Genomic DNA, 23,282 nt, shown 5'->3' on the forward strand with positions numbered 1-23,282 from the left:
CCTGTTTTATTAGGACTAATGCAATTTCACCATGATTTATAGATTTTTTCCCTACCTGTCTATACAGTTTACACTTAATGCCAGAGAGAATATGTCCACTTGCATGATCAAGTTGGTTTGAAAATGACAAATGCATGTGTGGTTGGGTTGCATTGCATGAAAGTAGTTTGCATCTCTTCAACCATCTTCCTTATAATTTGTAGACATTGAAGGGATATTTCTTCCTTGAGTCTTAGAAACGAACAGGTTGTGCAAAAACAGTAACACATTGTTAATTGCCTTGCTTTGTACTGCATTTCTCATATATTTCATTATTACTACCCTTCTATTTGCAGAGGCTAAGGTCTTCATGGTTTTAATGGAGGAAGGAAGAGCCTACTCTGTCTCTCACAACAAAACAAAAACACCACAGGTGTGACTGCAAACTTCTTTCCTTTTCTTTTCTTCCTATTTTCTACCTTTTTTGGAAGGGTCTTTTCTTCCTATTTAGGACCCAATCCTTATGCAAGATTTTAAAGATTACATGTCAATGTGTAGGAGTGACAAAAACACAGTTGCGTACAAAGAGAAAATAAGTAGTAGCCACACCATTTTCTTGGAGTCTCACTTGCAGAAAGGATCCTACACCAAACTCTACAGCTATACTCATTTGCTCAATGGGTTTGCAGTCCATGTTACTTTGGAAAAGGTACATTTAAGTGGGTTATTTGGCTTTAGTCTAGCATTGTGACAATAATAAGATCTTTGATTCAGTCATGAAAACCTTAAAAACAGTTTAAGTTTAATGCCATCATTGGAGCATCGGGTTATGTGCATTAGCTTTCATGTTCAACGTTATCACTGGCAAAAGAACTGAATTGGATGTGAGATGCTGAACTTTTGCAGGTTCTCAGCATCCTGCAAAACGCAACTGGGGTTAGGTTCATCCATGAAGACGTCAAAGTGGAGAAGCTTACAACACATTCACCTGATTTTCTACGAATTCCAGCTGGTGTGTGGCGAAGATTAGGTGGTGCAGAGACTTCTGGTGAGGGGGTTGTAATAGGTTTCATTGACACTGGGATAAATCCTTACCATCCTAGTTTTATGAGACATTCGGCTTTAGGGTTTCTAAATAGCACAAATTATAAGGGGAAATGCACTTCTGGGGAGCAATTCCCTTCAACAGCATGCAATGGAAAGGTAGTAGGTGCTCAATATTTTGCACATGCAGCAATCGCTAATGGTGATTTTAATGCTGCTCGTGATGTTGCATCTCCTTATGATGCAGATGGACATGGAAGGCAGGTTATGCCCATACGTTGATAAATTTAGAGGCAATTGGTTTTGCTGATGGTTTACTTTTCATTTCCAACTGTTAGCCAACTTACAAATACTGCTGTTCCAGTTCTAGCTGGCAATTTATAATAGCTAAGTTTTGAAATCATTGTTAACTACCCAAACTCATTTCAAATTCATTATTATGCATGTAAAAAAAGTGTTTAACAGCCACACAGCGTCAATAGCTGCTGGGAACAACCATATTCCAGTGATTGCCAATGGCTTTAACTACGGTCATGCAAGTGGAATGGCTCCAGGAGCTAGTTAACTGACAGATGGAATCTCTGTGTTATAGATAGTACTTGATGTTCAGCTTCTTATTGTTATCGGTATCCACATAACAGCTTGTGATTTTTGCTGAATAAGACCATCAAGATCTAAGTATCTTTTTCCATAGGATTGCTGTGTATAAAGCTCTTTATACTTTTGGAGGGTATATGTCAGATGTTGTGGCTGCAGTTGATCAGGTTTGATGAATATGGAAAACTTCAGAAATTGCTCTACAAGATTAAATCCATTGTAGCTTAGGAATGTACAAAACATCATCTTCAAATGATCATTAACATGTTTTCTTCTTGTAGGCGGTTCAAGATGGAGTTGATATACTAAGCCTCTCTTTGGGACCATCTAGTGTCCCTCCTGGTCTTTCTGCTTTCCTCAATATGCTAGAATTGGAACTCTTGTTTGCAACTAAAGCTGGTGTTTTGGTTGTTCAAGCTGCTGGAAATGGTGGCCCTTCGTCCAGTTCAATCATTTCCTTTAGCCCTGGGATCACTAGTGTTCCTACATCTATCACTGATCGCAAATATAAGAATACCATCTTACTGGGCAATGGACAGAGCTTCTCTGGCGTGGGCCTTGCACGTATTTTATTTTCAAAATTCCAGATTATGATTTGGTCCCTTAGACATATATCTTTAACATATTTAAAATTTCCATCCTTCATCTCCTTAGTATAAGCAATTCCTTTTAGACTTCTTTTCAAAGTTTCTGGAGTTAATATTCAAGTTGACTATCAACTTTGCAGCTCCCACGGCAGGAGAAATACATTACCCCATAGCTGCAGCAGCTGATGTATGTGTGAGGAATGCAACCACAATCACAGTTGATAGCTGTCAACATTCAGAACCTTTCATCCCAGCCTTGGTCCGGGGAAAGCTTATTATCTGCACATATATATTTGAATATGAGTATGAGTCTGCAAGCATTGCAACTGTTGCAGACACTATGAAGCAAATAGGAGCTGCAGGATAATCACACTGGATCCTAATATTGGTTCTGAGCAAGTCAAAGGTACCATGCTGACACTGCAGATCCCTGCCATTATCCTGAACAACATGCATGCATCTTTGGTAGGCTGGTTTTTCTACTGAGAAAATTATCATTAACATTCTAGCTTTCTAATTTTTTTGAGACCTAAATACGATTTATCTGTTTGAATTTTTTACATATTCTAACTGATAACAGATTTTTCTGGATTAATTGATCATTCCTTATTAGCATCCTTACAGGCTTTATGGGAGTACTACAATTCCCGTACTGTCGGGCAAGAGGGGACAGGCAGTAGTATTTGCTGCAAGTGCAAGAATATTAGATGGAAGGCGAGCAACTTATACTGGGCAGGCCCCGGTTGTGGCATTCTCCTCTTCCAGAGGTCCTGATGTGAACAGTGCACTTCTGCAGACAGCTGATGTCCTTAAACCAAATGTCTTGGCCCCAGGGTCCTGTATTTGGGCTGCATGGAGTCCTACCGGTGAAGGAGATCAATACATCAATGGTATGACCACCTCTTGATTTAATTGATATAAAATTAATATCTCTAGTTTGTTTGGATATCAGCACTGAACTTAAGCAGAAGATTAGTTTAAACTCCCTCAATTCACCTCCACTGTTTGAAAATTTTGATGATTACTCGTGAGAAATTTGGAACATCAATACATTCTTTCATGCAGGGCAAAGTTTTGCACTTATGTCCGGTACGAGCATGGCGACCCCTCACATTGCTGGCATTGCTGCTTTGATCAAGCGAAAACATCCTAAATGGGGTCCTGCTGCTATCAAATCAGCGATGATGACAACTGCTGATAGAACTGATAGTTCGGGTGCTCCCATTCTAGCTCAATCAACAAACCAACTTGCTCCAGCTACTCCATTTGATTTTGGGGCAGGATCCATCAATGTGTCTCAAGCCATTGAACCAGGACTCATATTTAATGCTAATTTCAAACACTATGTTCAATTTCTTTGTGCTGTTCCAGGTGTTGATGGTAAGTCTGTGAGACAAGCAGTAGGAGTTGAGTGCCCAACTAATAGGAAGTTCTGGTGCTCAGATTTTCTTTTTTTGAAATTTAAATATATATTGAAGCCAGAGAGATAAAAATCCTCACTTCTGGAAGTGAAAAGGAAAATTCATGACTGTCACTCTCTGATCATGAGAATAACAACCCAGAATCTCCTTCAAAAGTTCACCTAAAATACTATGCAAAAACCAGGGAACTCTAGGGCTTCTGTACAAGATAAAAAGCTCCCAAGGGCTCCCCTACAACATGAGGTATCCCCATACCTCCCATAACCCATTTACAAAAGGATAAATTCACACAGCTCAATTACTTTTCAAGCATCAGCTGCCACGCCAGGAACCCTCCTTCCTCTAAAAGGTGCCACCAGCTAATTAAGCCCCTTGACAGACTTTTGTCCCCTGAATATGCTTTCTAGCTAGTTCCAGAACTCTGATGATATCCCTTATTCTCTTTATTCTTACTGTGAGATAGAGATGATCCGATTATCATCGTTTGTTAATCCAGCACTCTGATGAGGTCTTGAGCACGTTGAACACCAGCTTTAGCAAGTCTATCAGCCAACTGATTGTTCTCTCTAAACGTGTGCTTTACCTCCAAACTTTTCACATCTCTCTTTAATCTCTCAATGTGCGGTAGCCATTTCCTTAAACTCCATGGTCCTTTTGATAGTTGATTTACTCACTCGATCGCATTTCTCGAATCACTTTCAATAGATAAAGAATGACTGGGGTTCCATTTAGAAGCAATAAAATGGATGAATGCCTCCCTTATTGTTCTTATTTCGGCTAGATTAGCATCCCCCGTTCCTATTGACTTGGAAAATAAGATTTTAACATGCCCTCTTTCATCTCTCAAAGCATCCCCAATCCCAGCCTCAGCCGGACAACCCTGCGCAGCACCATCAACATTAAATTTCATCATTCCTGCCACTGGTTTAATCCAACCCTCTACTTCTCTAAGTTTTTTATCCTGTTTCATTCCCACACCAACAGATGGATTTCAGTAAGTATCCAATGCAACCCCGTACTTGTTTGGCCATTTAGCCTTTGCCCAGACTGCAATTCTAAGCTTGCAAAGCTCCCAAACTTGATCTTCATTCCATGGTGCTCAGATTTGAACACAGCAAGTGTAACAATTTCTAATTTAGTTGGATCAAGGGAGGTCATCCGACAAGTAACAAATGTGGGTCATATGAACGAAACATATAGTGTACTTGTGAGGGAGCCATTTGGTGTGAATGTTACTGTCTTGCTACCTGTGTACAAAATCAGAGGCTATGCTTCAACGCGCCTGAAGCTCATATTCCAAGCAACTGGGACAACAAATGCTTACACATTTGGGGAAATGGTATTGCAGAGTATGATGCACACTGTAAGAGTTCCTTTAGCCGTTTTTGTAGGTTCTACCGTAAGGTCTTGAAATTTGTCTACAAACAATCAAACCCTCACTCTCTCAACCAAAGAAACAAATGCGACATGTTTGACATGCCCCTGAAGGGATCAACTCTCTGTTCAAGAAACATGATTGCCATGCATTGCAGCATTGCATTTCCCCAAAATCAGGTGGTCTATACCCTCTATGAAGGTAAGAATTTGTTCATCAAATAATTGTCATCACATACTTCTTCAATAAAGAGAAATCACCATTTCTACAAGTTACAAGTGAGTGCATCTTGATTTGTATATAGATTTTCATCTTTAATACATAATCTTGTATTATTCGATGCATTTCAAACCAAAACGTCACCTCTATCAAAAATTACAATCAAGACGCAAGCAAAATTGGAGTTTTATCGATGCTTATGCAACATCGAGATCGGTTTTGAGAAGAATCTCCACGTCTTTTGCATCTGTGAGTAGAGAAGAGAGGAGGAGTCATTGCGTTTGTAATAATAAACCAGGGAATTACTCATACGGATAAAGATAATGTGAATTGCACTTCGTGAAATTCCACTACACATCACCTGTAAGCTTTTCATTGCAGCTCTCATCATACTACTATTTTTTGCTGTGGATCTACAATGCTGCTTTTTCTTCCCAGTTTTCTTGGCTTGGAGGGTCGTCAAAGATCTAAGAAACCTTGGGATCAAGATTCCCCAGTTGTCAAAACAAGCGGGAGTCCTGGAACATTTTGGCTTTCTTTGGACAGCGACAATCTACCAAAGCAAAAAGCCATAAGGAATCATAACTGCACAAAACCCAATGGACCCAATTTTTTTCTTCTTCTGTTTAAACCACATTGCTTCCACTTTCCTCCAACTTATAAAGGAGAAGTTGCTATATGAATTAGTCTATTCAAAGACTGGAAAATCTCACCAAACTTAAAGTTCAGTCAAATCAAAGTTGTGGCATGATATCATTCACAAATGCTTTCAGGTGAACTAATAATGACTAGACTTTAACAGTGGATGGGAAAAAAAAAGGTGAAAGAAAAGGGATCCTGTGCATGTAATATGTAAGTTAAGCATTAGTGGGATACCTTGTTTGAAGCTTGCTGATCATTGGAAGAAACTGGTTTTGACTGCAAGGCTGTGGACGCCGCTGATCGAGCTGACTCCCTAAGGCGCTGAGAGTAATGAAGAAGCTCAGCTCTTCTGTTGTACCCTTTACCTGCGCCTCCATGCTTAATCAGCTCTTGCTTGATGGTGTGATGAAGATAATGGTGTTGACGGTTGTGTTGGTGGTTTGATGAAACACTCCTCCGGGGCTTCTCTGCGTAAACGGTTACCAACACCGCCATGTCTTGACAGCGTGTCGCCTGAAACTCATTCCAGAAATATCATCTCAAGTCGTTTTAGCTTCATACGTAAATATATCTGTATGTAGGTGGGGATGAAAAGAGAGGGCGGCTTACCATTTTGGTTGCCATGGTGTCGACAGGGATAGAATTTGAGTTGGAGAAATCGTCAGAAGACAACATATCTGATGTTTTCAAAGGCAAGATGCGTTAAATATGTAAAAGCCAGACAGAGAAAGCCGACTTTTGGAATGATTGGTCGGATCGGTCAACCGACCTCATTGTTACATGCCGAAAGCTTTCCAAATATTAGAACCATTTGATGCAACTTATATAAATTAACCAGGGCCATTGTGACAAAGAACAGGGTACCCGAAAGAAACAGTGAATCCCATGCAAGAAAATCCTGATTGGATAATGCTATATAACTATCTTTGCCAATTAATTTGTTAAAGAAAATGGTACAACAACCAACAAAACTTATTTTCCTGATTTGTTTATATATAAAGCGTAATTCATTAGAAAACAAGTTTCAGGATAAAGAGCGAGAAAAAGAATTCATTCGGGAGGGGAAAACATCGTTATCATATCAATCAAGTGGTTGATGAATCACCATTCTTTTGTTCCATTGCTTTCCACTTGACAATTGCGATTTCAAACCTTGACGAAAAGATTGCACCTAACTTAAACTTCTCTATTAATTGTTTATTAGGTGCTGAATGCAAGAAAAAGTAATGCCTGATGCATTGCATTCTGATTGAACGTAAACCCTATTAATTGTTTCATTTCTTACCCAGCAACACCAACGTAAGTAATTTAAGTAACTAGTCGTTTAAGAGTATAGAGTTTAGACCCCGTAAACTGCCTCGCTCCTTCGTCCAGGCCAGGAGCCATGGAAGCGTAAGGGAACCCTGCAGCTCAAGCTTTCGTGCTGCCATTGAATTTGTTGTACTACTGTTCTAGAAAATCCACTCCAGCTATTATAAATGCATTTCTTGTTATTGTTTTCCGTGTGTTTCACTGTTCAATTCTATGAGTTTAGGCAGCCACTATCCGCAACTTTCAACATGCAGCAAGGATACTTGGGTTGGACTCTAATCTTTGAGAAGAGCCTGTTGATACCCTTTAGGGAAATCAAAGTAACTTTTGCTTTGCGTCGATATAGGTTAAGTTCTTTCATTGTCTCTGATCTTTTCTTCTGCCCTTGTTCTTATTTTTTATGGAATTTGATCTTTCAGGTTGAACGCTCAGGTTCTAAAAGACGATGGTTCTGTTAAGACTTTTATAGTGGATTTAGAATCCAACATGGCAATGCTCGGGGACCCATGAAAGGCGGAGTTCGTCACCACCCTGAGGTGATCATATACATAGATATTCTCTTTTTCTTTCCCCCTGCCTCTCCACATTCATGGATTTCATCATTTGATGCCCTAATTGCAGATTCATGGGTTTCGTATTTCGGTTCATTGGACAAAAAAAATAAAAAAGATGCATGGTCAAGTTTTTGCTGGTTTTTTCCTTGGGGCATTGGACTTCATTTTGAATGAATTAAAGTGGATTTATCAGTTTGAATTTATGCAATTTTAGGGTGATTCAATTAACTTTAGACAGATTATGAGGTTGTATTCGAGGTTTTGTTTGTGAATTGCCCTACATTAGTTCAAAATTTGATTCACCGTTATGTGAAGATATACAAATTCAGTTCTGTTTGATGAAAAAGAAAAAAGCTTTATATTTTTCAAATGTTCATGTATGCCCTCTGTTTCATCGCTGGGGCATTGACAGGGGAAGAACATATATCTGAAGTTTGACTTCGAAACACTCTTGTGGGGATTGGATAACATATATGTTGCATTAACTTTTGGCATAACAAGACTTAAAGGCAGGGATTTTCTCTGCTTTGAAAGTTCTTCCTCTTTGTAATTATTTCCTAATGAATTAAGCAGTATATACAACAATGATATGAGACAAGTTACAATTATTAACTAATTACATAGCTGCATAAATGGTATCTATAAGTTGCAATGTTCTTGCTTCTTTGGAAGTTTGAACATATGTAAGATTTGGCTGACGATGTCTTATTTTGTCGAATAAATTTCTACATTTTTGATCTGAAAAAGGAAGAAAACTATTAGAACTTCACCTCTGAACATAAATGTAAACATTTGGTTTGATCACTAGTTTAGCCTCTAGTTGAAATCCATTTAAAATTGCCTTGCTACTTCTATAATGGAAGGTTTAGAGCATAATACTGGCTTTTATTTGGTTTTGAAGAGCATGATTTGAGTAGAGAATATAGTACATGATTGAATACAATGGTTTGTGCAGCTGAATTGAAGAAGCTAGATCTATGGGTTTCTCATATTGACCTGTGTGAACAAACTTACAATGTTTTTTTTTTTTTTTTTAAATCTTTTTGCATATATCTTTTATGCGTGGTTTGCAATTGAACTTTCTGAATCAGGCATTGCACCTGCACTGTTTCAGTAGTAAATACTGAAAGCAAGATTAGTGATGATAACATACTCCTGTCATTCATCACAGCTGCTGAAGATTATACTCCAATTGTTCTCAGTTTGTGCTGTTTATGAACACTTTTATTTTTTCTAGTTCTAGGTTGATCTAGATGAGGTGAATGCACTCTGGCTCAGCTAATGACATGGAAGAGAGATGTAGCAGATATTCCTTATGGCGGAGCAAACGGTGGATTTGGCTGCAATCCTAGAGAGTTGAGTGTAAGGGATTTCGAACGTCTTACACGTGTTTTCACCCAGAAAGACCCATGATCTTATTGGAATTCATAGAGATGTTCCTGCACCTGACATGGGAACTAATTCACAGGTATTCTGTTTCTTGTCTAATGAATTGCTTATCAGTTATCACCTTATATTTTTGACCACTTGTATTTTCTATTTAAGGCTACGAATGCTGTGTTTTTGTTATTTGTCCCCTAGATCTCCTGTGAGAGGACCATTTTTTGTCTCTGTAGCATGGCTCTCTCGTTTTCATGCAAGCCTCCAAAGGCTCTGCTTTTTGTAAGCTGGTCTCCTTCCTTGAGACTCATACAGCGATTAAATTCCTGCCTTCCAAAGAAAAAGTTATCACCTTATATTCTGTTAGCAATCGTATTTCAATTTTACGTACAGCTCTTGTACTCTCACATATTGGACAGACGATGGCATGGGTTCTGGATGAACACTAAAAATTTTTTTTTTTCTATTTAAGTATCCAATTTGTGCACTTTCAATTTCTTTTAAAGGGAAAATGTTGCTGATGTGAAGGCAAAGTTTATCATAGAAGCCGGAAACCATCCAACTGATCCAGAAGCAGATGAAGTACTGTGGCAGCTGTGCCTTCCACTAAATTTTCAGGAAGTAATTTTCTATTTGGAACATAATTAATTACAAAATTTTTGTTTTGTGGTATTTCAGGAAAGGAGTGGTTACACTTCCTGGCATTTAGGCAAATTCTGATGGTGGGGCTGTTAGTTTCTTTGAATGGGTTCAGGTAACAACAACCAATTAACTTTCCCACCCAACTCTCTAGCATAATGGCTAGTTGTGCATTAATAACATGCTTTATTAGGCATCGCAGCTTAAACCTCTTTTTCCCTAGTCTAGCACAGTAACATAGGTTCGTTAGGTATTAGGATTTATGTGGGAAGAAGAAAAGGTCAACTATGAGCTAAAGAGGTACATGAAGAGAGCTTTCCCTGACATTGAAGCAATGTCCCATACTCATAACTGCAACCCCAGAATAGGAGCCTTCAACCTAGGATTGAATAGGGTTTGCTCGTGCTATGCTTTTGAGGGGCTGGGAAGCATAATACCCGATCTTGTATTTGAATCTGCTGTCTTTGACAAAATATTTAGACTTTAATTTATACCTGGCTTTTGTCCAATCATCTGTTTTTCTTGATCATGGAATGCTGTCGGTTTGAACGAAAGTTAAAGCTTTAGATTGATGCATAAACTGACTGCTGAAGTTTTTGTTATTCAGGTCTTAGCAAACCTGCTTGGCAAAGAATTTAGCTAAGGAAAAGTAATTAAAAAGGGTAAAATATGAGGATAGAGCTGCATATCATTCAGATGTGAAAGCTTTAACTGAAATCTTCACAAACTTTGACATTTCATTAACGCTAAAATCATACTCACAATAGTTCAAGAACGCAACATAGCTAGGCACACAGAAACTATTCAAACTTCAAACCCTGCTTCCTCACAAACAGGGGGAAACTACAACTATAGCAGTGGTGAAAAAATACATGAACTGTTAAAGGACAATAAACTGCAAATTCAACTAGTTATTCTCTGAACTGGTATCATCCTGCCAAGTTGCTTGCCATTGCTTGTCGTAAAAGGTTGTCTCTTCAATCAGCTTCTTGATGTTATCTAAATCCTCATTCTTCCTGATTAAAAGTACTCCCACAACAGCTACAAACAATAGAGTCTTGCAGAAGAAGTTGCTCATTTGATCAACCAGACCTACTCCAGTCAAGCTATCAACCAGATAAGCCATGAAGAAACCTATCATTGCTGCACGGCCTGCATAAAACTCATAATAATAAATTAAGATCAAACAAACCAGTAGCACTGCTACCTGATCCACAGTATCGAAAGATTGATCTTTATCAAGAAAGAGAATAATATAAATTTGCAAACCGTTAAGCAATTCAGCTTCAGGTAGATGAAACCTCTTCATCCATGCCCACCAAGGTATGGTGGAAGTGTCAAACACTACAGGGTCATCATTACTGGTTGTTTCTGGATTGTCCTGGAGCCATTTTCTCCTCTTGACCTCTGAGAATGATTATTCAAGGAAGTCTGTTAGAAATGAAGGAATCACAGAATCAACAGGAAATATTAGACTAGAAAGTCAAATATAACATATATATGCCTCAATTGATCCACCCTCTTTGAAATCAAACAAAAATATAATATGCAAACAAAAATTTTGGTTTTAAGTAAAAAGACAGGCCTACACCTGTTTTTTCCTTATACTCATAAGGCTAATATGAATTTAGTGAACAACAGGATTTTACACTGGAAAAGGGTTCTTCTTATTTCAATTCTGCAGAACAAAAGAATCCAGAGGTGGGACATACCAAAAGAATCATGTGGCAATTACACTTTCTTTAAGAGTTTGACACTCAACCCCCATCTTAAGGAGAATATACATAAGAATAACTCTATGGAAGGAAAGGAACACCTTGGCCTTGACTGTATCTAATCAGAAAAGGATTCCTGTTGCATCTTCAGGCCTAGCCAGTAACCCTCGTCCCTCCTTTCCTGTTGTTGGACTCTAAGTAGGGTTCTTTGATTAATATCCTTTCCTATTTAAATGTTATCAAAGAACAAGCCCACTCAGGGTTTTTAATGAAAACAAAGAGATATCGAAGTGAAACTTTTCATTCAATTCAGTTTCAAGGGGACAGTCAAGCTTGCACTGAAGCTCTTGTACCAACGAATACTCATAACAACTAACAAATACCCATGTCTAACCTTTCAGAACTTTAAATCAAGAATCAACCACTACATGCATCTGCGATCCAATCAATTATTTGGGACCTTCACTACCGTAATAGTAATTCTATTCTTTGTGCCACCACATTCCCATTTCACCTAAACAACCTAGTTGCAGCACACCCAAGATGGGCAACTGCCGCTCAGAGAGTAAGCTTTTCTTCAGCAACAATTTGAACTACCATTTTGTCCTTCTCCCTTATCAAAGAACAAGAAGAGAACAAATGTTTTAAGTTTCGTAATGCATCTCAAAGTAGCTGCATTAACCCTTTACAAGCAACCAAGAAAACATCACAATTATAATAAAAAATTTGGATCTTAATCCATGCAAAAATTCAGGTTTCGCATGCAGAAAAGTGAAACAAGAAAATTCACAGAAATTGTCACTTTATTGTGAAGCAAAATCCAAGAATTGGTTACTTCGTCCATGAAAATGGAATTATTAAATTGTCAGGAAGCAACTAAATTTGAAATCACCAACTGAAAATTAAAAGAAAAATCTTGCCAGCATCAATAACAGCATCCCAGTCAGTGCTCCCATTCTTCTGAAACAGTTTCAAGTCCCATGTTCCTCCAATCCACCTAGGATCCTCAAACTTGCTCAAAACGTCAATTCCTGGGCTCGTGGCCGCCCCGTTCGTCCCAGCAGACTCCGCCACAGCCTCTTCAAGTACAGGGTCTTTCTGCTTGGGTTTTGCGTCGTCAACAGCAGCAACTGAAGCTGAAACTCCCGCTCCATTGTCTGGTAAAGACTTGGGAGTGGAAAGGAAACGAATGGGTCTTCTGAGAGGGAGAAAAAAAGTTGATTTATGGGTGAAATGGGGTTTGACAGACAGGGATGTAGTAGGAGGAGAAAACGAGGCCATGGATATGGACATGGATTTGTTTTCTCAGTTATGTTTTGTTTTGTTTTTTGAGGTTTGGGTTTTTGGATGATGAGGAAGTGATGAGTTTTTTTCCCTTCAGTTCATGGCTGAGTTCAGTTTGTCCCTCGGTGGGTGGGGTGTTTGGGGTTGTCAGCTATCCTACTTTTTGACTTAAAAAATTAAATGAGGTTGGGCCGTTTGGGCTCACATCACAATCCACTTCTTATATTCAAAGATAACATCTTAGCCTTACATTTATTCCAACATTTACTCTTTATTCATAAATAATCACTGCTCTTGGTTTTTAATTTATTTTAGTAATTAAAGATTCAAGAGGGGTGGGGGGAGATCAAACTAAAAATGAATAGAAAGGGCTCATCAAGATCGTATCATATATTTTTCCTTTTTTTTGACATATATTAAACCCATTAAATTTAATTTGATTTCACATTCAAACTTTAATTGGGTCACCATCAACTTTCAAGATTTCCCCATTTCTTGTTTCATTTTTTTTGAAGGTGTAGTTAACCTGCTCCATTTGACCATATATAATCATTTTAATTGATTGAAATCAAATTAGACCAATAAATATATTGGACCGATCGACACGTATATTGACCCAAATTAAAATTATTTAAAAAATAATAATTTTTTATTTGGACATACAAAGTAAATTTAAATTTAGCTTGATATAGTGCAACTTCACATAGTAGATTTAAAGCATGCACTATGCTATAATTAGTAAAAAAAATTGTCTTTAATTTGAATAATAGTGAATGATGAACTTGGAAACCATTTTTTATATTTTCATATACCAAAGTCACTTGTTTATAAAGATGAGAATAATTATAATTCTTGCAAATTTTTATGCTTCTTTATTGTTTCCGTCTATTATATCGATTCAAGTAGGTTTATGATGCCTTTGTTGGTATGGAAAAGGGCAGAACAAATAATTAAATAAATGATTAAAATATAGAAATAGAATTGACAATGCAGTTTGGGCCTGCTATCCATAATGAGAAAATGGGCCAGTTACCTGCTCAGTCGACTAGCTCTTGCTGTTTTTTCTACGAACAATGACCTTAATTATCACCTTAAAATTTAATTAGGTCGGGGATCAATGTCCATGATTTTCTTTCAACGTGAGTCATGCACATGTGATTTTTTAAAACCAATAATTAAAATGATTAATGTGAATTTTTAATTAGTTGAAAGCAAAGAGTCATGATTTTGAAATGATCCTTTTGTTTAATGAGAAGAAGATTGATTTGACCTTTGTTGAACAGTCCAAGCCTGTGTATGATTAGATTAGATCCAACAACCATGAAAGAGGTATATGTGTAATTTTAAGTGGACAACTGGAAAAAGCTATAAGAATAATAAAAAAGAAGCAGCCAAGTTTGCTACATAAATTATAGTAATAGCCAATAGCTAAGACATGGTTTTTTGTGCTATTTTCTCTTCCTTGTTAAAACCAAATCCTGTTCAGACATGTATTATAGTTCAAAATAGAAGCTTTTCTGACAATTATTCATGTTTTGGCATTGATAAGTGCCATGGCATGACATCACTGTTCTTCTTCTTTTTCCATCCTGTTTAGTGATTGCATTGGTATGAAGCAATCCTGACATCAAATTGGTATTGCTGGGGGGTACCATGGTTTTCTTTCTTGAATTAATTACAGGCTAAAGTCTAGAGCAATCGTCAATTTTTCAACTCAATCAACCTGTTGCCGGTAGCTGTCAGCCAACGCCAATAAAAAATCTCTGCGTGATTACTAAAGTCAATCTGTTCCCTCTTGTTGACATTTCAATACAAGCACAAGAATTCTTGGCTTTGGTGAGGAGAAATACTTTTCATCATCGCAAGAAAGATTGTTTTTAACAGTAAGCAAAGAAGATGTTCTTTTGGCAGTTTCTGAACATGTTGGCGTTGCAGCTTGTGCCAAGGAGCTCGTATTTGACTATAAATGTGAACATTTTTTATTCCAGTCCAAACGCACCCTGCCCAGTCATTGACCACAAAGAAAAGAAGAGCTACGTCTCCATCCCTCACTTTCTATGGCATCCAAATATAAATGTTGGACATGTCAAAGGTTGAACGGTTCTTTCACGTTTTCTATACCTATTTGTTAACATCTTCAATTTGTCCACAAGGAGTACTTCTGCTCTGCCCTGTGAGTTCTCCTCGTACATAAAAGACCAGTCATTCTCCTACTCCTAGCTGCTAGCCTTGCAAATATATTTTTGTTTGCAAGATTGGCCTTATCATAAATTGTGCAAAAACTGCCTTTTGTGACCTTAGAAATGGATAAGAGATTGAAGAAGGCTGCTGAGGAAGGAGATATCGACATGCTGTATGCCTTACTCGCTCAGGATCCATACCTTTTGGATCGAATTGATCAGATTCCAATTGTTGAGACTCCATTACATGTTGCTGCATGCTTTGGGAGGACTCATTTTGCTTTGGAAATAGCTACCTTGAAGCCTTCACTTGCACTGAAGCTGAACCATATTGGCCTTAGCCCAATGCATCTGGCTCTACGAAACGGGTATATCCACACGGCAAGAGGGCTTATAACAATTGACCCTGCGCTAATTCGGGTAAAAGGAAGGGAGCGGATTACTCCTTTGCATTATGTAGCTGAAACAGAACAAGTCGATCTCTTGGCTGAATTTTTATCGGTTTGTCCAGGGTCCATTGAGGATCTGACCGTTCGATGTGAGACTGCTGTTCATGTTGCTGTGAAAAATCTTAAGTCTAGAGCTGTTAAAGTCCTGGTTGGTTGGCTTCAGCGGGTGAACAAGGAAGAGATTCTAAACTGGAAGGATGAAGATGGTAACACTGTCTTGCATATTGCAACATCTACAAATCAACCTAAGGTCAGTGATTTACTAGTCATAGTAGATGCTATTTGGCATTGCGTTTCAGCTGGGAACATGCTAAACATTTATCAATAACTCAGACTATTATTAGCTCCAGATACAGAGCTCCCCTGCCTCCCCTGCCCTATCACCTCACTTCGAAGAAGTCTTTGGATCATTCATGTTAGTTCGTCTAGAAAATTCAAAAATTTTAAATATTTAATCGAACTATGTTTGCTTCTTTATGAAGGTCATGAAGTCAATTATTAGACATGTGAATGTAAATGCAAAGAACCTCCAAGATTTGACAGCTATGGACATCTGCCTTCAAGAAGAATTACAGCAGAATGAAGTTGGGGATATTCTTCGCCATGCCAGAGCTAAACGAGCCTCATCTCTTGCTACCTTTACTATAACCCTTGCGGATCACCTGAGTCAGGAACTATTGCTTCTTGAGAAAAGGGACAAGCACCTAGGACTCAAAGGCCAAAACCAAAGGAAATCCCGCAGCAACATCGGAAATGTAATACTTGTGGTGGCCATATTGATTGCAACAGCAACTTACCAATCTGGTCCCAGCCCTCCTGGTGGATATTGGCAAGATGACTACGATCCTCCAGCCAACAACACCAACAACCTCTCTGCCACCTACCTGGGGAAAGAAGGGCGACCACATCGAGCAGGAGACATGATCATGGACCCAGTGCATATCTTTTTCTTCTTCACTCTTAATAGTATAGCCTTTTATGCATCCGTTTCCACAATTCTTATAATCATAATGGGGCTCCCTTACTCAATCACGCTATATGTTTCTGCATGTTTTTTCTTGTTAGCTTACTCGACTTCCTTGGCTAACAACTACCCTTATACGCCACAGGAAAGTTTGACAAATAAAGTTGCAGGCATTATATATGTGCATGTAACTTACTTGTTCACAGGAATGATTATTTTGGTCACTTTGGTGGCTTTCCTTCGGCATAAGAGGCTGAAATGGAGGTTAGATTTTCTGAGAAGAAATCTGGGGGATGCTACATAAAGATGATGTGAAAAGAGCACACAATTTCGTCAATACATTTTACCCCTACCATGGGGCTGCAAGTGAAGTCAACAGGAAATTTTATTTTACTACTAAGCAGAAGGAAGAGGAGTAGCGACCACTTAATTTTTTTCCAAATAACCTGTCTTGGTCAGTAGGGTGCGGTTCCACACTGTGAATTCTGTCTACTGCTCCTGCTCCCAGTTAAAAGGTTGCCTTCGCATGGTGATTACGCAATTCCACATGTTGTTGATCCATTGTCCTAATTCAGCGATGGTAGCATTTTTGTCAGTGGCGAGTGGAAAAATCCGCGGTACCTTGCTTTGAACTTCAACACCCAAACAGTTGCAAGTGTGATATATTTGACTATGTAGCATTTTTTACTTGGACGTACAAAGTAAATTTAAATATAGCTTGATATGGTGCAACTTCACGTAATAGATTTAAAGTATATCCTATGTTATAATTAGTAAAAACAATTGTTCTTTAATTTGAATAATAGTGAATGATGAACTTGGAAACCATTTTTTATATTTTCATATACCAAAGGCACAAGTTTATAAAGATGAGAATAATTATAATTCTAGTAAATTTGTATGCTTCTTTATTGTTGCCCTCTATTATATCAAGTTGAGTAGGTTTAAGATAAATGTCAGATTCATGCAAATAATAGAAGGTAGGCTTGGATAAGGGATAATAATAAAGGTGGCTTGACTAATCAAGGAAATGATTTAATGCAAAAATTAATGCAATTTCATGTGAGTTTTGAAGAGCAATTTGAAATTGATTTTCTTCCCACATTTTTGACAGGTGCAACACAACCATGATGAACCCTAGGTAGATTTCTTCTTTCTCCATCTATCTTGTATACTATATCATTCTCCTTTTGTTTTTTTTTTTTTTTCTACTTTTGAATAGAAAGGATAATACAAGTGAGATATATAATTAAATCATATTATGAATCCAAGAGTATATGTACTCTCTATATTAGACCTGACAATTCGTATTTTTGTATCTTAAACGTGTCAGACACGATTAGACACGAAACACGTTAAGGTTAAACACGAACACGACATGTTTAATATTCGTATCTTAAATTTGAAACACGTACACGTATACGTTTAATACACGTGTAACACAATACGACACGATTAACACGTTTTACACGTTTATTAAACGTGTCAATATACGACATGACACGATTAATAACACGTTTAACACGATTAACACGTTTAACACGATTAAATAAAAATATTTATAATTAAATATAATTTTATTATTTAAATTTAAAATTTATAATTATAAAAATAATTATAACAAAATAATAATAATAATAACATCAAATATAATAAAATTTAATATAAATAACATACATAAAATTCATTATCATACATAAGGTTAAAATACACATTAAATAATTATTAAAAATTATTTATATAAAGTTAAAATAGTTTTTAACTATTAATGTTTAATAGGTTAATAAACGTGTCATGTATACACGTTTAAACACGTATACACGTTTAAACACGATAACACGATTAAGTAAACGTGTTTAAACGTGTTTGTTGTGTCAAACACGATTAGACACGAAACACGTTAAGAGTAAACCCAAAACCTATTTAACCAGTGTCTTCTCGTATCGTGTTAACATGTTGTGTTCAAAATTACCAGATCTACTCTATATAAACACTATCATGAAAAAAAGGGCAGAATAAATAATTAAACAAATAAAGATAAACATGAGAAAATGGGATTGAAAAATAGTTTGGGCCTGCTATCCACAATGGGAAAATGGGCCAGTTACCTGCTCAGTCAACTAGGTCCTTCCATGATTTCAAAAGCAATGATTAAAATCATTAATGGAGTTAATATATGGAAAGCTAATAGAAATTCAAAACAAAGAGTTTTGATTTTAAAATGACCCCTTTTTTTTTAATATAAGAAGAGGAAGATTGAATTGACCTCTTCTAAATGATTAGGTCCATATTCAAAGGCCCTCCAACCATAAAAGAAACATAAACGTAGTTTTAACTGAACAACTTGAAAAACTATAAGACCAAGTACCCCAGCGGTACCAACATTGATGTCAGGATTGCTTCGTACCAATGCGATCACTAAACAGAATTGAAAAAAGAAAAGAAAATGCAAACAACAGTGATGTCAGCCAAACACAACCTTTCCAAACATTTTGGTCACGTTGGTATTTGACAATGAATGTGGACATTTTTTCTTCCGGTCAAACACAGCCTGCCTAATCGTTGACCACAAAGAAAAGAAGAGCAACACCGCCACCTCCATCCCTCACTTTCTATTGGCATCCAAATATCATATTACCTGCAAATGCGCTAGTGCAAGAAAGTTTTACGAAACTGTTCTATGAAACATGTTGGATAGATTAAGGTTGAACGGTTCTTTCACGTTTTCTACGCTTATTTCTTAACATCTTCAAGTTGTCCACGACGAGTTCTTCTGCGTATTGTTTGCAAGATTGTCACAAGTTGCGCAAAAATCGCCGTTTGTGAGCTTAGAAATGGATAAGAGATTGAAGAAGGCTGCTGAGGATGGAGATGTCGACACGCTGTATGCCTTACTCGCTCAGGATCCATACCTTTTGGATCGAATTGATCAGATTCCAATTGTCGAGACTCCATTACATGTTGCTGCAAGCTTTGGGAGGACTCATTTTGCTTTGGAAATTGCTACCTTGAAGCCTTCGCTTGCACTGAAGCTGAACCATATTGGCCTTAGCCCCATGCATCTGGCTCTAGGAAACGGGTATATCCACACGGCAAGAGGGCTTATAACAGTTGACCCTGAGCTAATTCGGGTAAAAGGAAGGGAGAGGATTACTCCTTTGCATTCTGTAGCTGAAACAGAACAAGTCGATCTCTTGGCTGAATTTTTATCGGTTTGTCCAGGGTCCGTTGAGGATTTGACGGTTCGATGTGAGACTGCTGTTCATGTTGCTGTAAAAAATCACAAGTCTAGAGCTGTTAAAGTCCTGGTTGGTTGGCTTCAGCGGGTCAACAAGGAAGAGATTCTAAACTGGAAGGATGAGGATGGTAACACTGTCTTGCATATTGCAACCTCCACAAATCAACCAAAGGTCAGTGATTTACTAGTCATAGTAGATGCTATTTGGCATTGCATTTCATCTAGGAACATGCTAAACATTTATCAACAACTCAGACCATTATTAGCTCCAGATACAGACCTCCCCTGACTTATCACCTCACTTTGAAGAAGTCTTTGGATCATTCATGTTAGTTCGTCTAGAAAATTCAAAAATTTTAAATATTTAATCAAACTACGTTTGCATCTTTATGAAGGTCATGAAGTCAATTATTAGACATGTGAATGTAAATGCAAAGGACCTCCAAGAGTTGACAGCTATGGACATCTGCCTTCTAGAAGAATTAGAGCAGAATGAAGTTGGGGATATTCTTCGCCATGCCAAAGCTAAACGAGCTTCATCTCTCGCTAACTTTACTATAACCCTTGCGGATTACCTGAGTCAGGAACTATCGCTTCTTGAGAAAAGGGACAAGCACCTAGGACTCAAAGGCCAAAACCAAAGGAAATCCCGCAGCAACATCGGAAATCTAATACTTGTGGTGGCCATATTGATTGCAACCGCAACTTACCAATCTGGTCTCAGCCCTCCTGGTGGATATTGGCAAGATGACTACGATCCTCCAGCCAACAACAGCAACAACCTCTCTGCCACCTACCTGGGGAAAGGAGGGCGACCACATCGAGCAGGAGACATGATCATGGACTCACGGCAAATCTTTTTCTTCTTCACTCTTAATAGTATAGCCTTTTATGCATCCGTTTCCACAATTCTTATAATCATAATGGGGCTCCCTTACTCAACCACATTATATGTTTCTGCATGTTTTTTCTTGTTAGCTTACTCGACTTCATTGGCTAACAACTTCCCTTATCCGCCACAGGACAGTTTGACAAACACAGTTGCTGGTATTATATATGCGCATGCAACTTACTTGTTCACAGGAATGATTATTTTGATTACTTTGGTGGCATTTCTTCGGCATAAGAGGCTGAAATGGAGGGTAGATTTTCTGAGAAGAAATCTGGGTGATGCTTTATAAAGATGATGTGAACAGAGCGCCCAATTTCGTTAATAGATTTTACCCCATGAGGCTGCAAGTGAAGTCAACAGAAAATTTGATTTCACCGCTATGATTAGAACCTTTCAATAATTTTGCGTTGACTCTATATAGTAGTAGTATATAAACAATTCAATAGTAACAATTTTAACATTTTATTTTTTTAAAGATTCAATATTTCTGGTTATCAAACAACACCCAGACGATTGCATGTGTGATATATTTAACTCTATATGTGTGCATGTAATAAGAATTCATTTTCTATTCCAAGCTGGCATTATTGCATAATGCTTTCTAAATTACAAAGACAACGACAATGATTTTGATATTTAAGTTCATAATTTTCTAATTATATATGTTTCTTACCCACATATATTATATACATAAATTAAATTATTGTTATATATAACATGAAAAATAATTGTAGGATCGTTACAAAGATTAATAACAAGTTTGAAAATTTATAAATGAACTTGGCATTTCAATTGTGTGTCTATGTGTATAGATATACATGTATATTGTGACTGTTTGTTTGAAAATTATTGGGAAAAATATACCAATACTGACCAAAGATGCACGTTAACGGCTACCATATCTTATTTGGTGGAATCGTCCTACTGATTGATTAGCATGGATCCCTTGCATTCATTGGTGCAGGTCATTATTTTATTAGTTTACTGAATTTCTATGAACAAAGGGAGAAGTTTACCTCTATATTTCCTGAAATATAAAAGTCAAATAAGTATATTTAAAGTCCTCTATATATGAAGAATTTGCACCAAAGTCTTCATTAATCTATGGAGAAAAGTCTGTATATATGGATGATCGCTTGATTGAGGCCTCTCAACAAGGAGATATAGATGTCTTGTATGAATTAATCCGGGTAGACGCCCATGTCTTAAGGCGCATCGATGAGATTATGTTTGTAGATACGCCTTTACACATTGCAGCTTCCTCTGGGCATACCAGTTTCGTGATGGAGATGATGACCTTGATGCCATCATTTGCCCAGAAGCTAAATAAGTCTGGCCTTAGCCCCATGCACCTTGCTATGCTCAATGGGAATTTGGAGTTAGTACTCTCATTTCTAGAACTTGATTGTGATCTTGTTCGTGTCAAAGGAAGGGGAGGCTAAACTCCTTTGCATTTGGCTGTCAAGTACGGAAACATCGATCTCTTGGCTAGTTTTCTAGTAGCTTGCCCCAGGTCTATCGAAGATTTGAGTGTCCACGGTGAAACTGCTTTGCATATTCCTGTTAAATACAATATGTTGGAAGCTCTTGAAGTTCTGGTAGGATGGCTTCAAAGAGTCTGTCATGAAGATGCCTTAAAATGGAAGGTCAAGATCCCAAACAGGAAAGATGATCAAGGCAAAACGGTATTGGACATTGCAGCATACAATAATCAACTCGAGGTAAATCTTCCTATGGTAGTAAATATTTACTTTGTGTATTATTAAGCATGTAATTAATTGGGTTTGTCTAATTTGGATTGTTTTGAATTAATCTGACCTCATTTCTAGAGTTGGTTTAACTGGCTTGCCTTTGACGAATTGGCGCTGTTATACTCATGATGCAGTTCATTAAGTTGTTGTCTGAAATAAATGCCCAGAATTCTAAGGGCCGGCGTCCATCAGCTTCGAGCACAATCCAACATAGAGTAAAATTGTTTTTGAGAACGATAGTTAAGAAAATGCAAAATTGCGGCAGAAACAGAGATCTTTCGAAGGCTTCATCACCTGCATCTCGTAAAACTCCCACAAATTACTTAAGGTCAAAGACATCATTTGATGAAAAGTTTGCGGTTTTCATTACTCGTCACAAGCTGAAGATCTCCGATTATGCACGCAGTGCGTTGCTAGTGGTTGTTGGGCTGCTCGTAGCAGCGACTTTCCCGGCCATATTCAGTCCCCCTGGTAGTGTTCGGCAGGGTGACAACGAGAACCCTAGTACTGTTGCTGTTACGAACAGCACCGCTTCAGGGAGACCACCGCTTGCAGGGACGGTTGTCATGGACTCAGGGACGTTCCTTTATTTTTCGATGTATAACAGCGGAGTCCTCCATGCTGCAATCTGTTTAACTGATCTTCTCCTCCCAGATGGCTTTCTTGGGGCGATTTCGATGATCCTACTTCTCGTCTTGTTATCCTGCTACGATGTATCAATACAAATTATATCACCAGATGATGGGGTCGTTAGAATGGTTGATTCCTTGCTCTTTTGACCTCCATGTACATGGCCGTGGTTTTCGTCCTGGCGATGCACGAGGGAGGAAAGCGAAACCTTAGGCGACTTTGCTACAGTACAGACTAGTGCCAACCAGAAACAAACATATCTGCATGATGTGAATGCTGTAAGAACTAAGAAATTTGAGAGGTATTTCTAGTGTATTGTAGTTGTTGAATGAGTCAGGTATGAGCCTACCCGCTCTCGATTTCAAAGCCAAATGAAATACTATATAACTTCAACAACCCTGATCAATTTATCAAATCTTAAAGTATTGCGT

At 37.8% G+C, this 23,282-nt stretch overlaps 4 protein-coding genes, 1 long non-coding RNA gene and 2 pseudogenes across 7 annotated transcripts; 5 read left to right on the top strand and 2 right to left on the bottom strand.

The window, feature by feature from the left end:
• Positions 1 to 130: 130 nt before the first annotated feature.
• Positions 131 to 5,061, top strand: LOC108661189 (subtilisin-like protease SBT2.5; annotated as a pseudogene). The gene is made up of 11 exons (XR_016025312.1): positions 131 to 141; positions 247 to 412; positions 541 to 688; positions 886 to 1,283; positions 1,489 to 1,583; positions 1,696 to 1,787; positions 1,902 to 2,184; positions 2,348 to 2,672; positions 2,832 to 3,097; positions 3,273 to 3,640; positions 4,722 to 5,061. The product of XR_016025312.1 is annotated as a subtilisin-like protease SBT2.5 (transcript).
• A 204-nt stretch (positions 5,062 to 5,265) lies between these two features.
• Positions 5,266 to 6,807, bottom strand: LOC18606156 (uncharacterized). The gene is made up of 4 exons (XM_007039616.3): positions 6,474 to 6,807; positions 6,099 to 6,377; positions 5,584 to 5,775; positions 5,266 to 5,469 (listed from the first exon to the last, which is right to left on the bottom strand). Exons 1-4 carry the CDS (start codon positions 6,537 to 6,539, stop codon positions 5,410 to 5,412), a joined length of 597 nt encoding a protein of 198 aa, XP_007039678.3. The 5' UTR covers positions 6,540 to 6,807; the 3' UTR covers positions 5,266 to 5,409.
• Positions 6,808 to 7,175: 368 nt separating this feature from the next.
• Positions 7,176 to 10,403, top strand: LOC18606157 (uncharacterized). 2 transcript variants are annotated; one of them, XR_016025297.1, is made up of 4 exons: positions 7,176 to 7,495; positions 7,595 to 7,711; positions 8,967 to 9,691; positions 9,788 to 10,403. It is a non-coding gene; the product is annotated as an uncharacterized LOC18606157 (long non-coding RNA). The 2 variants fall into 2 exon arrangements; XR_016025296.1 differs by lacking the exon at positions 9,788 to 10,403 and having other exon boundaries at positions 7,176 to 7,521; positions 8,967 to 9,479.
• Positions 10,404 to 10,460: 57 nt separating this feature from the next.
• On the bottom strand, positions 10,461 to 12,905 carry LOC18606158 (light-harvesting complex-like protein 3 isotype 2, chloroplastic). The gene is made up of 3 exons (XM_007039618.3): positions 12,384 to 12,905; positions 11,018 to 11,155; positions 10,461 to 10,900 (listed from the first exon to the last, which is right to left on the bottom strand). Exons 1-3 carry the CDS (start codon positions 12,754 to 12,756, stop codon positions 10,656 to 10,658), a joined length of 756 nt encoding a protein of 251 aa, XP_007039680.3. The 5' UTR covers positions 12,757 to 12,905; the 3' UTR covers positions 10,461 to 10,655.
• Positions 12,906 to 14,814: 1,909 nt separating this feature from the next.
• On the top strand, positions 14,815 to 17,072 carry LOC18606161 (ankyrin repeat-containing protein BDA1-like). Its single transcript, XM_007039621.3, has 2 exons — positions 14,815 to 15,626; positions 15,859 to 17,072. The coding sequence occupies exons 1-2, from the start codon at positions 15,051 to 15,053 to the stop codon at positions 16,642 to 16,644; spliced, it is 1,362 nt and encodes a 453-aa protein (XP_007039683.2). The 5' UTR covers positions 14,815 to 15,050; the 3' UTR covers positions 16,645 to 17,072.
• Positions 17,073 to 18,935: 1,863 nt separating this feature from the next.
• Positions 18,936 to 20,870, top strand: LOC148763844 (ankyrin repeat-containing protein BDA1-like). The gene is made up of 2 exons (XM_088804279.1): positions 18,936 to 19,750; positions 19,974 to 20,870. The coding sequence occupies exons 1-2, from the start codon at positions 19,175 to 19,177 to the stop codon at positions 20,757 to 20,759; spliced, it is 1,362 nt and encodes a 453-aa protein (XP_088660405.1). The 5' UTR covers positions 18,936 to 19,174; the 3' UTR covers positions 20,760 to 20,870.
• A 340-nt stretch (positions 20,871 to 21,210) lies between these two features.
• LOC18606162 (ankyrin repeat-containing protein BDA1-like) lies at positions 21,211 to 23,260 on the top strand (annotated as a pseudogene).
• Positions 23,261 to 23,282: the final 22 nt, after the last annotated feature.

The sequence above is a fragment of the Theobroma cacao genome, chromosome 3, assembly GCF_053813885.1.
Source record: "Theobroma cacao isolate CCN51 chromosome 3, ASM5381388v1, whole genome shotgun sequence".
Lineage (NCBI taxonomy): Eukaryota > Viridiplantae > Streptophyta > Magnoliopsida > Malvales > Malvaceae > Theobroma > Theobroma cacao.